We start from the raw sequence: 16,816 nt of genomic DNA, 5'->3' as shown, positions 1-16,816 counted from the left end.
AGGATTTCACTTCATGAAAAAGAAAAGCTATAGGGGAAGGAAAAAATAATATCAGAAGGAAAAGCAGTACTGTTTAATCTTCAAGATGTTAAATCCATTCTACATGATAAACAGCAACTTCTCCACTAAAAGAACAGCCTTCAGTTTACATTAGATTTTCCTATTTCCCCTTTGCAAACAATGGGGGGAGCTAAAGGTCATGATCCTAGAATAGTACCTTCACTGCATCACTCCCTCAAAGAGCAGAGCAGCCACAGAAGGGGCCACCTAAGTCTTATGGCCCAGGGTCCTTTTCTTGTTACAGTCCCAGTCCCCTCCCACAGGCCACAAACCCTCACCCAGCCTGCGCCCTGGGAGCATCACAGGCAGCCACAGAACACTTAGGACAGATGGGAAGCATTTGAGGGGATGCCCCGTGGTGTGCAATTCACATGTACACACATGCAAGCACAGAAACAGAGGAGCTGTGCACAGGACCCCAAACCAAATCCTAATCTGGAGGACAGTGAACACTTGGCCTGGGGCTGTCCTAGTGTGACTCTTCTCTGGGTAGCAGCAGAGCTGAAGCCACTCCCAAGCTGTCCTCCAAGAAAAGAGGAGAGCTAATTTTCTGTTTTTCAAAGAGGTATGCTTGGTTCCAGTTTTTAAAACATAAAACATGCAGTTACTTGAGTGGAAATCACCCAGTAGGACAAGAAATACTTTATATTCCAGCTAAGGCATTTGGTATGACCACAATCCATCGAAAAAATCTCACATTTACAGTCAGGTAAAGAACAACAGTAAGTCAGTATGTTTGTATTTTTGTATTTACATGGGGCATTTCCACATAAAATACACATCTCATAGCAAGTCTGTGGTAAAAAACTTCAGGTAGGTATTTCTAATAAACATTATGGATTTAAGTTTTTCTTAAGCCTATAATAGTAGTTGCCTCTTACTGAATTTACTGTTTCACACTGTATCTCTGACACAAACTTTTTATGCAATATGCCAAAGCACATCTGAACACCAGAAACGTTCATGCATGAGTAAGCAAGGAAAGAAGATTATTGTGGTAGTTCTAGATGGCAGCAGTTACATCTGTATTCCCCCTTAATACCACTTTGAATCCAGCAATACATGTTAGATTTTACTGGGATGAATCTCCTTAACCCTTTAGAACAACTGAGATTGCACAGATAGTCTTTGGCATTCATGTGGCTCTCAGCTGGGGAAGCACTTCCTATTTCTGAATTAATTGATCTTTTCCTGAGGGCAAAATGGTCCTTCTCCCTTGGACAACAAACTACTCAAATCCCATTGCTGCTACTGAAGGAGACTAAGTTTACTGTAACCCATTGGTTCTATCAACCAGAGTGCCTCTTAACTACAGCAGATGCTCCCAGTGTACAGCATGTACAAACAAACCTAATTTAAATTCACATTGTCAAGTTTGCAGACAACGTGCATTGTGTTAACCTTTAACTGAAGAAATATAGTGCTTCTCAAAGGTAAAATTGTCTTGGGAGCTGTTCACCTTCAGAACTGTTCTTACCCTCAGAAGCTAAAGCACACAAGGACCCATTCAGAAGAAATGGAAGACATTAGATTCAGAGGAAAACATTTAATATCATCATTTTAACATGAGTTCCTGCCTCCTCCAATATCCATAAAACCAATTCAAAGTTCTGAAAAGTGTAAATTATTATACCCATAGCTGAGAAGAACAGAAAAGGAGAAGAGTACTTTAACTTAAGGTAAGCAAAGACAAAAAAGTCACATTTGACAAACTATATATTCATACAAACTTGTTAGTAATGCTTCTCTGCTCTTGCAGTTCCTAAATCTCATTCTCAGACAAGTGACAGGATATAGGAAGGATATGAGTTACTCTTCAGAACAAAAAGGAGACAGATTACAGCTAAATACACCCAGAACTATTTATAAAACTACTGTTTGGCTAAATTAATGAGAACTGCTACCAAATTAATGTATCACCATAAAAAGTAAGCAGGATAGAAAAGCTGATGCCATGAAAGTAAGTGCTGTGTTAAATTACTCATAAGTACTAGCCCAGTATTCTAGTCCCAAAGTTGCCTTGATAGTATTTATGGATGCCGATGGATAGTACTGAGGTGGAAAGACAAATGAATAAAAAATTGAAGAGATAAGGAACAACTACCTTTTCAGAGACATGATGTAGCATCATTTAACCCTCAGGAAGATGAGCAGAAGTTGTGGTCAACAACTGGTTCAGAGTCTTCATATTGTGTAATGCAGAGCATTTGTTAAAACTCTGAGCTTCTAAGCTGGCAACATTCACCTCATCTCATTAAAATCAGACTAGAAGCATGAATGCAATTATGAATATGATCTCAGAGGAGCTTGGAGGATTTCACTAGATGCCTAAGCTGTTACTATCACCACACGTCTTTGCCAAAAGTAGCAACCCTTTTGCACAGGAGGAGGATGGGGAGAATACAACATACTCCTCTGCATCTTAGCCACATTTGCTTGAAGTGTTCATAAAAATCATGCTACATTAAGTAACCAGACTGAAAAGTGGTGCACAGATACATCCTGTTGCAGTATTCTTGCTTTTGGAAGCGGTGATTTCTGCAAGAAGAGATTGCTGGCAACAGTAGCCTGATATAGCCAAAATCCTCAGACTGTGCTACAGCCCTTCACTGTGTGATGCCAGCTGCAGACAAACATGGTGTCTTATAACAATTTCAAAGTTATGTTGTTTTCCCTCAGTTTGACAGAATGCTATCATTTTTAAGACAGCAGTTGGAAAATATTTACCCCAACAGCAACTTTTCTGATTCCACCTGTCAAATGCTAGGATTACAAACCAGTGTTGTGTTTTAACTGATGCATTATAAACTGTCACAAAGACGTGCGTTGTACAGCAGCAAGAAGCTGGCCTGGATGGAGAAAAGAAATAATCAGCTTTTTCCTTTTTAACCTCTTACATAAATCCAAACATTTCCCGCTACAAAACTTCACATTCAGAGGAAGGCCAGGCCCAGCATGGAACTGCTCAGCAGTTTCATAATTTATGAGCTAAATTAAAGGAAACAACTATTGTGCTTTCACATACAATGGACTGCCAGGCATTACAGGAGCTATAAGTGCTGTGTGTGTGTGGTGGGGCTAACAGCCCTGAGTGCAAGAGCTCAGATGATGGGTAATTTGCATTTCACCACTGTGGTCCAATACAACGTTTACATGCCAGCATTGAGCCATCTCCACTAAACCTCTACAAAACACTGAAAGAAAAGCCAACAACCACCAGTTTGGTGTTAAAAACACCAAACTTCCTCAATTATGTGAGCAACAATGGCAGGTAGGGTGGGAATGTTTGGAGAAAGGACATGTGATTAAAAGAACACCTTTACCACCTATCAATATATTTTCTAGATTAAGAAAGAAATCTCATAAAACTGCTGCTCATAACTCTTAGCAACTTCTCTTTTAACATCAGGTTCTTTTATTCTCCTTCAAACCGTGGTAAGAACTATAGGACTGAAAAAAATGCTGTTTTAGAAATTACTGCATCTATGAATTCACAAGTTCCAGACAATCCTTGGGCAAATAAACTTCCCTATTATATCAGATAACATGTGTCAGCTTCTGTGCATTAAAAAACTTCCAAATTTCAATTTTAGATTGCAGGATGCAATTCTGGAGTAATAAGTTTTTGATGGTATCTCTAATGCCTCTGTTTTCTCAGGTCAAATAAGTTTCTGCAGGTAATGTTTTCTGGATGTCACAATAAATGGAATTCACAAACTAACACTTTTTTTTTCTTTTATGAACAAAAATGTTTCCACATCAGAGGCATTAGCTGCTCTGTTTTGTTTTAATGGTGCTTTTCAAAATTCCATGTGTCAATCATAGGTCCAGGCAAGGAGGCACTTCCATTAACATTTTTTAGTTTTATCTTCTCTTTGAGAAATTATCTTAATTTTCAACAAGGCGAAGCCTTTAAGAAAGCAGAGATAATGCTGCAAGTAGAAGACACAGCTCCTTGAACAGGTATCTCTGATAGCAGGTTAAAGGTCTCAAGAAGTCTCCTCCGCCTGAAGAAACACCCTTACTTCCAAGGGGTCTTCTTTAACTCTTACAATGAAAACAAACCTCCAAAAGGGAGACACTACACAGAGTTCCTCCTTAGAAAAAAAGTCCTGAAAGCAAAACCTGATACAAGCCAAAGAAGTACATCCGAAAGCTTATCCCTGACCCTCATTGTGAGCCAGAACAGCTTGTGACCTGATGACAGCATTGTTCCAAGAGGGAATCTGAGCCACTCTGCGCTGGTTGAATGGGAATGCTCAGCCGAGCTTCGAGCACAGAGTGAAAGAACAAACAACAGTCAGCATTTAGACAGAAGAACCCATTGCTGCACTGAAGATGGGGGTAAAGGGGGAGAAGGAGGATGGAGTTTTATGGAACTCAAGCAAACAAACAGAGGCATAAACCCTATTGTCTTATAAGCAGTTTTTCTTCTGACAACCTCCTCCTCTCATCCACGCCCAGTAACCATCACCGGTACTGTCTGGAACAGAACAAAACATGCGGCCAAGGAAGTAACAACAAGACAGATTCTCCTCAAGACAACTAGAACTTCCTCGGATGCTGGCACAGAATCTTTCTACGGCATCCAGGAGGCAGCAGGCAGGTTAAACCATGCAATTAACAGAGGACAGAAATAGTGGTCACTGAATGTTATCTACCTTGAGCACTTCTTCCAAGGCTAAGGAGAAAACTCTACTTTCCCATCTAAGAAAAAGTTTCCTGGACTCCATCCCCTTAAAGAATCTTCTAATGACCTTCCCTGGGTTCAAGTGGTACAAGCTCTTAGAGTTAAGGAAACCAGAAGCCAAGACTAATTGTAGATTTCAGATGGTCTGGAGAGGCAAAGAGCATTTCTTACATTTAATTTCTCAGCCTACAAGGCTGCATTTACATCAGCTCCTTGGTTTTGGTTCGAGAGAGACACTGACAGACTTGAACAGACAGGAACTGAAATTCTTCTTAAAATTGCAACATCCTGCTTTTAAGTTCTTCAAATTAAAAAAACATTGGAACTTCAGTATTTGGCTTTGCCAACTTCCACAACCTGTTTTACTCCACATACCAGAGGCACCACTCTTCCATCAGAAAATATCAAAAACATGTCTGGCAAACACAATATGCAACACACACCTCAGCATTATTCCAGGGTATCAATTTCAATTCTGAAAAAACCCTGCAGATTAAAGCAATAGTCTCTAAAAGGCAGTCCTTCCCTCTCCTTCCTGACATCATATTTATGGGAATCCAGCCAAAGGTTTCTTCTGTCCCTAATTCCGAATAAAATGTGTAAAGGATCACCTACAATTGTGCTATATTCCACACCAGATTGCCTTCAGAATTCTGTCTATCTTTGCATCTTAATTCAGAGAATTTTGAGACTCTGTAAGTGAAGTACATAGGAAAGCTTTCTAAAAAGGGAAGCAGTACATTTGAAAGACAGGTCAAAGAGAAGGAAACATGAATTAGAAGGAAGTGCATATGAAAAGATGGGATGACAGAGCACCAGGTGTGTGAACAGACAAAAAAGTCTGAAGAGCATCTTTCCTGAGAAACAGCTGGGAAACTGCAGTGTAGATTTATTTTAAAAAGAAAAGAAACCCACCCCAACAGTCAAAAACCACCACAACACGTGAACCCAAAGCAACAAAACAACACAACTTACAAAGGGAAAGAAGCATACATGTACTTGTGTAAGTGATAAGAAGAGGTGCAACTGCTTTCTGACAGAATGAGGTGAAGGAATGAGACACACAGGAATACAAGACTGTTTTCTCCACAACTGTGAACAAACTATCAAATACATTGCAGAGGAATACATATTAATAGCTGTCTCATGACTCCAGAACCAGTACAGACAACTTTGAATTGTCAGAAGGTAGTTCATCACAAACTAGACGATATCTTAATCTTCCACGAACCACAGTCAGATAACTGAGATGTCAGCTGATCAAAAGCACTATTTATAGGTGCTTCACACACAGAAATTGTAGCCTTTAAAATAAGTAGCATGGTGAATGCAAATCAAAGTGAGCAATTTTGAAGGGCGGTATGAGCTGACAGAACAAAGACCATTCAAACTGACCTCAGTGGTCAAAGTAAAACTGACAAGTGTATTTCAGCTGTTTTCAAATGCAGCTAAATAAAGGTATTTGATGAATGAAACGATCACAAGATACAAGGGACTTTTGTATTAAGTTTCAAAGAAAATAAAGATCTTTCCCATTTTAAAAGAGATTACTGGATGGAAGAGGAAATAGCAGCTGTCCAGGAAGATGAACATTAAAAACAAGTGTAACCAAAGATGACAGCAACAGCAGCAGGAAGATTTCTCTCCCAGTTGAAAGACTGTTTCTTCTAACAGAAAGAGCTGATCTTACTTGTACAAATTAGTTGGCTGTTCAAGGATAAATCTCTTTTCATCACACACTTAGTCAAGCAAGGAAGAAGTGAGAGAAGGATTTTGCTTATTAAGCAAACCTTCCATCAATAAAACAGCAGTTAACTAGACTGGATTATCTATACACACAAATCCCTTGATTAACCACATGTTACCTCTATGATGCTGGAGCAGTTCCATACAGATAGATAAACCTGACCCCCTGTGATCAACAAGACCTACTGCTTTCTGCTACAAAGAAAGAAGCAACTGAGAAGCTGGTCAAATCTATAATCTAACTACCAAAAGCCAACAAAATCCACAAAATACTTAGTCTTGCGTCACCTGGAACATTAACTTTGTTGTTCAAGTTATTAACAAGAATAGCTACAAAGAACACATTTCCAACATTTAGAATATAGCAATTAACAACGAATCAAGATTAAAAGTAATCTAGTATCAGACTGAGATTAACAACTGAACTAGTCACATGATCAGTTCAGTGCAGCAAATTGTTTACAATCTCAAAATGAGATGAAACTTAAATGTTACTATTTCCATTAAACAAAAATGCAACAAAAGCACAGAAGTGTATCACACTTCAAATCTACTCCTTGAAGTTTTAACCATTTGACTTCAATATCAATATTTAAGTCTGAACCAAATCTAGATTTCAAGATTGCATAGTGATTAACCTTTTCCTTCCCACATGCAATTTAAAAATACAGATATAAAAAAAGAAAAGCTTGTAAGCTACCAAGCTGGTGTTCTCCACAACTGCTGGCAGCCTGAAGCTTCTGTGAACAAAAATTAAAATCAAATAATAAGGTGTGGCACATGCCATCAAAAAAAATCTTCAATATCATGAGGATTTATAAATTTGTAGACACTTTTTGTACTCTCCTGGAACTAGAATTGAATTTTTCATTTTACAAGCAAGTGAAGTTACAAGTAGTTCTTACTACCAGGCCTACCTTACACATGGTGCCATTTTTCTCTTCCCTATTTGCAGGACCTCCCTGGAAGCACTGCTGCTCACTCTCAGGTATTCAGGAATACCCACTGGCACAAACTGCTGGAATCATGCACTCAAGGCAAGGCTCTCAAGCTCAGTCTTTACTGAAAGGCTTTCACACTCTGCACTCATTTCTCCATCCCTTCCCTTTCCCCAGCCACTTAAAATCTGATGGGAACAAAGTCAGGTTCCTCTAGGGTTATGATTTTTTTTTTTTAGTAGGAAATGTTTGAGGTATTTTGGCTGCTTTGTGTAGGTTTTTGAGGACTTCTTTTATGTGACAGTTTAAGTAGAAAATCTGGATATTTGCATTCAATGAACATGGCAGTTCTGCAATCTCTATGAACTGTAATACCAGGCTATTTCATGGGAAATTAAGGTGGTCTTATCTAGAGTGAAAGGTTTTGATAGGATATTTTTCCATAAAGCTGTTGGTGACAATAAAGACATGTTCATAAGAAATGGCTAATGAAAGAGTACTGCAGTAGTCAATCTTCATCAATAAAACATTCAAATATTGTTTATAAACAAACATCACCACTCTTCCAAAGCAAGCCATTAATCCTTACATTTGGAAACGTAAGGCCAAAGCTAAAACACTTTTTTATAAGTGGTCCAAATTTAACAGCAAAGAAGTTTTTTAAACCTTGCCATAATGAAACCTCTAAATAAAGGCATCTTTTTCTGGGCACAGTTTGGAACCTCTGGTGTGCCCTTTGACAGTGGGAAATAAAGGAGCACTAACAGCTCAATAAGGGCTCAGTGAGACCTCACAGAAAGAACAGCAGGAATGAGAAAAACACCAAAAAATTAAGTTGAGGTCTTGCTGCTTGCCAGTTTTATATCTGTCACAAGGACAGCAAATTTTCAATGCTGCACAAGCCTATCAGAAAAAAAAACAATCCACTCTGCCAAGCTACCAGAGTATGAAAAATACTATTTGCCAGTGGTGAGGATGAATCAGCAACCTCAGATACAGAAAATATTTGACTCAAACCTGACATGAGAGTTCTCAAAGAATAGCTTTACAATTGGCTCAAAAATGAAAAGTTCTGTACATGTACACTTATACTCTGATACTGCTGCTACCTTTGATGAAAACCTTTATAAATCCAGCTCATGGGGAAAGACATACAAAGAGAGTGCGACATACAAAGAGAGTCAGGCTGACACAAGTAGTCCATACAGCACCAGCAGTTGCACTGACCTCCAAGAACTTCTTCTCACAAAACCAACCTAAAACAAGCAGGAAAACACCCTGAAGTGACTTCCGTGCGTGCTTCTTTTGAGACCTCATTATCAATAAAAAGCACTGATATGTTGCTTTTTAAGGTAACAAGCAAGTTCCTGGAAATTGCAAGTGGAGAACACAACATGTTATAAGGATTCCTATTTTGCAGGCGTGCTTTTTTGTTTGCTTGTTTTAGGTAGGCTGGGGTTTTTTCAAATGTAAGTTGCGTATTCATTAATTAAAAATTACTTGTGGGACATAAACCACTTAATTTTTAAATACAAGCAGTGTGACCACTGAAAGCTAATTAAATATTGATAGATCATTTTGAATGCTTTGGGTTGGGAGGGACCTTTAAAGATCTAGATCTAGTCTAATTGGGCCTTGACTTGCAACACATGCAACCAATCTATATTGACACTTTTGAAAAAGCTTTAGTTCCCCAGGGAGCTGTGCACCAATGCTGACTTTGATCTTCAAATAAATGAATAGACTTACACTGGTTTTTGTGTGAGCTGGTTTCAATTGTCAGAAGTGATTTAGCTGCACAGTATAAAAGACAGAGAATGAGATAAAGAGGAACTTTTTCCTTCTGTACAATACTCCTAACGAAATTCAAAGGCAGAGTTCAAAAGATACCTCTTTATACTGACACTACAAATTAATCAGAAGTTAGGGATATTTTCCTTGTATAACTGCTCAGCTTTCTATAATACTTTATCTTTGTTGCTAAAGAGAATTTTCTTCAGCACAGACATCATTTCTGATCCACAACTCCACACAACTCTTCATGCTAAATCAGAAGCACAAATTCTCAGCAACACTCCCCCTGGAACACAAACTGCTGTAAGACTGGGAACAAAGACATCCTTTCCCCTTCCACTGCTCATCCTCCAGGATGCTCCATTCTCTAAGGCAAAGTTATGTTAGGAACAAAGCATAGCCAAGACCTTGCAACCATCATCTCACCACACAGCTTTTATGTGGATTTACCATTGCATTCTCAAGGATTGGTTTCTACTGATTCTTCTCAGTTATCAATAACAAAAAGGAGGGGAAAGTCAACTTCATTTGATAATACAACCCATGACTGCTGAACTGCAGTATTTGCATATTCTCTTACACATAGGGACTTCAAGCATTTATTGTGTTTCCTCTCAGTGTGAAGCAGACTGTCAGCAATTACTTTTACATTAGCTGAATTACTGAATCTTCATACTCACCTCCTCTCCCATTCCCCTCCCCCTAATATATTCTTTCATCATTCCTCAGTGTACAGAATGTAGATATGCCCTGCAGCTACTTCCTGCTTCTGCATCAAGGGAAAACATCCGCTCCTTGGTCCAGGATTTTAAAAACCACACAGATAGGAACCATACAAAATCCATCATCATTTTTTATAAGCTTGCTCTATACCAGAAGGATCAGAGAAAAACAACAGACACCATCTCTGCAGCTGTTTTCGTTTGATCTCATCAAGGCTAACCTGCTTGCAGCACTTCAGTGACCTCTAACACATCAGATTTGAAATTTCAGCTGCACATTTCACATTACCAAGCTCCCTTTTTCTCCTCCTAACACATGCAACCCTTCCCCTACAAGCAGAGAAGGAGTCAATGCATTATCTACAAGGTCAACACTGATCGCCTATACAAATTCTGATACACCAGCAGAATTCTTAGAAAACCCTCTTAACATCCAGTAAATAACAATTACAAAATAAGCAATCTGAATAACATCACAGATAAATTGTGATAAATTGTGTATATTACATTAGTAGCAGTTTAAACAGAAATATGTATGCACTCAGCATTCGTATCAAAAGAAAACTGCTTCTCAATAAAGTGGTTTATTACATTACATTATTATTATTACATGCACATTACATTGCTTCTTTAAACCCAGGCAGAAAAAACCCCTTTTCTAGCAGCTCTGTTGTAATTTTCTACAGATGAATCTTTGATTAGCACAAAAAACAGGCAAGAATTATGCTCTTTTAAGAAAACATTTATTTTAAGTATTATGTTCTTTATCACACTTCCTGAGCTAAAAGCAACAGTTAATATAAAAAAAACAACTATAATGGAGAGTCTGAGAAGAGCTACTGGAAAGGAGCAAGCAGAAGAGATGTCACAATCAGAAATTATTTTCATAATCTTTTACACATACATGCATAATTACATATTTTGTATTTCTTGATTTCCAACCACTATCTTGATCCATTTAGAAGGCAGCTCTGACAACATTTTATGACAGAAATGTCATTATCTCTTGATCGCTAGGAAAAGAAAGCTTCATGCTAGCTATTTTTTAATGAAACTTTCTACAGGTTACTGAAAATATTTTATTACAGTTTATGAAAACTCCACTGGAACTCAGACCATAAACCATTCACAGACTGTAAGATGTGACCAAACCAATGGGAATCTGATCCTGAACAACTCCAGTGTAACTGCTTTCTTGTGAGAAACAAACCTACCAACGACCACAAAAGAATTAAAATCAGTAACACCCCCTATGAGGAGGAGAATAAAGACTTTTTGCAAGTTGGGAAGGATTTTTACACAATATTTTCTCTATAAAGCCACTTTAGAGTTGCTTAAAACCTTATTTAAAAAAAAATCAAGTGTAAAATGTCATGTTAATCATCTTTCTTATGACTTTTCCTTATTCAGCTGAAACTGTTCAACTGCCTTCAAGGATTACTAGAATGACAGATATTACTTCTATTTAAAAAATCTTACAGCTGTTTTACTGAAAGGCTCCAATACCTCCATCATTCTGGAGAAGCAACCACAAGCACACCTACCATCTTCTGTGATGTGAGTGATGTGTACAACTTCTGCTAAGCTCAGGCCTCAAAAATGCTTCGTTTTAGATGAGAGTGTAGAGTTGCTGGAGTTTCCCAGCTGCACTCCCCAGGGCTCCTGCTGCAGTGAGCACTCTCCAGTTGTCACCATGGGGCCAAGCAGAAGTTTGGATGCAGGCACAGCTCTGGTGCTGGAGGTCAGCCTGGCCCCACACACAGGAAATGTGCTCAGTGCACTCACTCTGTTGATGCTGCGATAAGAGAGAGGAAGAAGGAGGAAGCAGCATCTCTGAAATGTGTAAAGAGAAACAGATGGGGGGCAAAGTTGAGGGCAGGGGTTAAAGGAGAATTTGGAAAATGAAAAGAAAAAATAAGAAAGGTAAAAACAGAAAAAGGGATTGCAGCTAGTACAGAATAATCAGACTTTCACATAGACTGAACCCTTTGGATTCCATTACTTCTTGGTGTAACATTCCTTTGGTGTGTACAAACTAGCTGCAGTATTCCACAGCAAAGCACCTTTATCAACCAATTACGTAAAACCACGCAGTCTGCCAGTATAAGTAATCTAACTGGTTCAAAGGGCACAAGACTCTGGATCCAAACTCCCAACTATGTTGGCAGCAAAGATGATTGATGTGATTTCACATTTTAAAAAAAGCAGCATTTCCTCTCCTCCCCTTTCCAAAGAGCAGAGCTTTAACAATACCTTGAAAAACATTTAGATGAAAAAATATTGATGCAGAAAGTGTTTAAGCAGTGTGATGAAGGCTTCAGCTGCATAGCCTCATTGCAATGTTATTATACAGGACCCACACCTCTTTTACTGCACTAAACTGGCTGTGCTTTGAACACGAGCAAAGACTGCACAGCAGAAGAAAGGATGTTCCTTCATTTACTGCAGAAGTTGGGAGGTGTGTCTCGACCGACAGAAGGAGCTGCGCCGCTGCTTTGTGATGATGGCAGTTAAACGCTGCTCTCTAGAATCACACTTCTAATCTTGCATTTTCTAAATTTGATAAGCAGAACATTTCAAACCAGGTTTCCTCCAAGGAACTCCCGTATCTACGTTGTTTTCTGCACCCTCAATTTCAGGTGTGCAGTCTGATGTGTGGGGACCCCATCCTCTTGCAGATGAGACTGAGTTCCCTAACCATATGCAAGTCTAAGTAGTTTCAAAATAAAAACAGAACAGAACAAACCCAAAAGCAACAACAAACGAACAACCCTCCCAAACACACAAGTCCCCACAAAACACCACCTCTTAATTTCTCAAACATTTAAGGAGGGGGACCAAGCTTGTTTCACTGCATTCACCTTTAAGATCTCTGCCTTTTCCCCCTTTTTTATGTTGTAGAGAACTAACACCATTATTTCACTCAACTCTCCTGACAAGTCCATTCCAAGTGTAAATTAATTAATTTTAATGTACTCTACCTATAAAGTCATAGAAGAACTCGTAAAACATCAATTACATGAAGTAGTTCTTTTAAGGTTCGAGGTGTGTGCTGTTAAAAAGCACTGACTCTCAGTATACAGGTACATGTAACATACACACATATATACACATGCACAGGGTTGGGCTAAAAATACTCTGCAGTGCCACACAGAAAATATAAATGGTTAAAACAGAAGGCATACAAGTAATTTAAAAATAAAACGTTAGGAATTTTAACAGTGTAGTACACAAAGAATTCACCTATTCTCTTCTGCATCTGTGACACCTTACAAAAACGCTAACTATTTAAAAATGTTTTTAATAAAACTGCTTTCATTTGATATCTCCTAGAAAGATTTTACTTTCATACTATGCATATCTGCACCTCCTTGCACAATTTTCTACTTGTTTGTAAACTGTGAGAATCACTTACCATTTAAAGATATGAACAACAATGAAATCATATCTACCTTTCCTCCACTCCCATTTTGCAAAGCAAAGTAAGACTGAATCATGGTGATTTGGGAAAGTCATCATCCAAATGAGCTTCAAAGAAGCCAGATGTGTAGGATCATAGCCCAGAAGAGGGATGGGTGGATAAAAAGAAAAAAGATGACCTTTATGACGAAGTTACAGTATTAAAAACCTTCCTAGAGCTCTACCAATGCAAATTACTTTGTTGGTTCTTTATTGCTTTCCTTAATCTTTTGAACCATAAAGGCTAATATTTGGACTATGGATTAAATTGAAATCAGAAAAGTCTTATTGTATCACAATACAAAGCTAGAAAGATATAAACGCATGGGGAGAGGATAAGAAACCAAAAATAAGTTTTAAAAAATTATTTCCTATGACATGCCCTACTGAGTACAGATTCTGCTCCATTCAGCAGTTACAAACCCTACCTCTCAATACAACGCTATGTTTAAAACCTTATCTGTTGTGACAGAAGACAGAAGTTGAGAGTTGTGCCAGTGAGCCAGCAAACCAACCCTAACAGAGCTTCTACAATGCCCCCAATTAACTGTGGCAGCCTGGGATGCCGGCCTACTGTCAGCAGCGGCAGAGTTCCGCCGGATCAATACAGCCGAACGAGCTGCACAGGGATGAACCCATCTCAGCCCAAACGGGAGAACTAACTGAAAGTCGATAGGAAAAAGCTTGTGCTTAATCTGGTAAAACACAGGTAGAGCAGATGTGCATCGCTCCCATAGCACCCTGCAAACTAATCTCTCAGAGAACAAAGGGACGATTTATTTCCTACTGTATTCACAACGTCACTGTATTACAACAGGTGAAATTGTGTAAAATGTCTTCCCACATAACGCATTATATTCAGTCGTTTCAGTGATGTTGCTCTCAGGTTCCCCCACAGTCCAATCGCATTTCCGTCGCCGTGAGTGAAGCGGGCAGCCGAGGGTCTGGGGATATCCAAACTGTTTCGGAGCGCCGTTCGCTGCTGTCTCCAGACGCCGGCCGGTGTGCGCACCAGGGCTGCCCACCGACAGCTGCCGCTTCTTTTGTTCCCGCCTATCCGTCATTTTCCGCCGGGCTCCGCGCTGGGCAGAGGCACTCCAGCGACGCCCCGGGCGCATCGCTCAGCCAGCCCGCGCCTGGCACCGCCGCTGCCGCCTCGCCCCGCATAATGGGACAATTCAACCCCGTCCTCCCTCCCTGCCTCCTGCACAGGTAACGGGCGCTGCCCAGCCCGGGCCGGGCATCCAGGCGCAGCCTCTTCCCGAAGCCCGCGGGTGACACCTCACGGGCAGCGGCTGCCGAGCGCGGCCGCCCCCCGCGCCGCGGCTCCAGCGACCCCGCGCAGCGGCCCCGGCGGCCGCCCCCGCCCGGCAGGGCAGTGAGGGGCGGTGCGGGGCAGTGCTGGGCGGTGCGGGGCAGTGAGGGGCGGTGCGGGGCAGTGCCGGGCGGTGCGGGGCAGTGCCGGGCGGTACATCCCCCCCGCCGCCCGCGCTCTCCGCAGCTCTCCCCGCCGCAGCCCCTCGGAGCTCAACCTGCGCGCCCGGAGCGGAGGTCTCTCTTCTCTCCGCCCAGCCCGGCCCGGCGCCACCACACCCCAGACTGCCCGGGGAGGGCTGTGGCCGGCGGGAAGGTGGCGAGGCCGGGCAGCCGATGCACGGGAGGGCTCGTAATCGTGTCAGCCCCGCTCGGCGGCACCCACCGCGGCAGCCCCGAGGGGCACCCACCCGGCCGTCGCCCTGTCGCCGCCAACCCCGTTCTCTCCGCCTGTCACATGAAAACAATTATTGCCTCGGCCGGGGGAGGGGAGGGCAGGAGAAGTTAAAAGCCGTGAGGTGGAGGAGCGGAGGCCGGTGGCGGCCACCTCCCTCCCGCCGCCCCCAGCGGCACATGCACCCCACCGGCCAGCCGGGAGCCCCAGCTGGCCCCCCGGCACTCGGCGGCCTGAACTCACCCATTTATGTCGAGCTGGGCTTCGCCTGGCAGCGAGAACAGGCTGAAAGTTTGGGGCGGGTGGCCACGGCGAAGGAAGGGGGCGAGAGACCGCCCGAGCCGCCGCCGCGCGGAGCGGAGGCGCTGACAGAGCCGCTCCCTCCTCCGGCGGCCGCCGCGCTCAGCACCCGCCGCAGCCGGGCTGCATCCTGCGTCCTGCGCCGCGGCTCCCTCAGCGTGTGCGAGGAAAAGGAAATATATAGAAATCAGGCGAGAGAAGGGGCTCAGCCTTCAGCTCCTGCAGGCACCTGGGTCCCCGCTGCCGCCGGGAAAGCAGCCCAGGGCGAAAGCGCCCGGAGTAGCCTGTGCCGCCGAGCCGCGGGAGGGGCGGGCAGTGAGCGCGGCGGAGAGCGGGGCGGGAGCTGCTCGAGCCCTCAAGCGCCGGCAGCGACCGCCGCGGCTGCCGCTGCTGCTGCCGGGGCGAGCGGCGGCTCCGGCTCCGCGCTGCGGGAAGTGTCGCGAGACTGCGCCAGAGCCGCTGCGCCGCCTCGGGCCGGCGGGAGCGGAGGGCGGGGAGGGCGGCAGGAAGCGGAGCCGCGCCGCGGTCCGGCGGGGGCAGGGTCGGGGGAGAGCAGAGCCACGGCGGGGAGCGGGCTGTCTCCCTCCCTCTCGGGGCAGGGCGCCGCGGGCACGGGGAGGGGACGGGGCGCATCCTCGCTGGGCGCTGGGGGAGGATGGAGAGCGCTCCCGGGCAGCGGGAGAGACGCCCACCGCGCATTCCTGCCCCGCACCTGCCCCGTCCGCGCACGCCCCCAGGGAGCCGGGCCCGGCCCTGCCCTCGCGGCTCTGCTTTCAGAGGCACTGGGAAATGCACCGGCAGCGCCGCAGCTGCCCCTCGTCTCTGCCCGGCCCACCTTCCCCCCACACACCGATACACCTTTGGGGTTAGGAGCAGGGAAGGAAGGAAGAAGAGACAAAAAGGGAAGATGTAGAGACGTAGAGTGATGTTTCACTAAAAAAAAGCACGGATTGCTCTTACTGCAGGAAGATGCGAAACCCCTGCTACAGTAAGTGGGCACAGATCAGTAACATGTCTGGACAGGAAGGCACCCAAGGAGGGCGGGGAGGCTTCTCCACAGGCACGTCTTCCCACAGGTAAAGACCCTTGGGGAAAAAACCTACAGCAGCAGCAGAGGAGAAGCGCAGATTTAAATAAAAAAAAAAGCTGGTATAAAAGATCAAGTATAGGTAACCTTGTACGGCATGAGCACCTTAACTGTTAATGAAAGGGTGAGCAAAAAGAGCCTGTTCTAATCTCAGGTAGTTAATTTGTGTATAAACAGAAAACTCCCACTAGCAAAGTGTAGTAACATTTTTGTACTTTTCCACTCCCCCCTCCACAACAGATTTCGAAAAAAGCTTTTTTCTTGTACCCTGAAAATTACACCAGACATCAATTACTGAATCAAATCACTGAA

The 16,816-nt window shown here is 43.0% G+C and overlaps 1 protein-coding gene across 3 annotated transcripts in view; it reads right to left on the bottom strand.

Annotated features, from left to right (window-relative positions):
- SH3KBP1 (SH3 domain containing kinase binding protein 1) overlaps window positions 1–15,846 on the bottom strand; it is a 214,606-nt gene extending 198,760 nt beyond the window's left edge. The window contains exon 1 of one of the 3 annotated variants that reach the window (XM_042036732.1): window positions 15,361–15,846. In XM_042036732.1, coding sequence (XP_041892666.1) covers window positions 15,361–15,364 — 4 coding nt within the window. In that variant the 5' untranslated portion in view covers window positions 15,365–15,846. The remainder of the gene's footprint in view (window positions 1–15,360) is intronic. The other 2 variants (XM_042036710.1, XM_042036720.1) reach the window with 2 other exon arrangements.
- Window positions 15,847–16,816: the final 970 nt, after the last annotated feature.

This window comes from Corvus kubaryi, unplaced genomic scaffold (assembly GCF_017639235.1).
Source record: "Corvus kubaryi isolate FWS band 111438036 unplaced genomic scaffold, C.kubaryi_AGA036_p1.0 133, whole genome shotgun sequence".
NCBI lineage: Eukaryota > Metazoa > Chordata > Aves > Passeriformes > Corvidae > Corvus > Corvus kubaryi.
The sequence above is the reverse complement of the archived record's forward strand: the minus strand, read 5'-3'. Positions and strand labels throughout refer to the sequence as shown.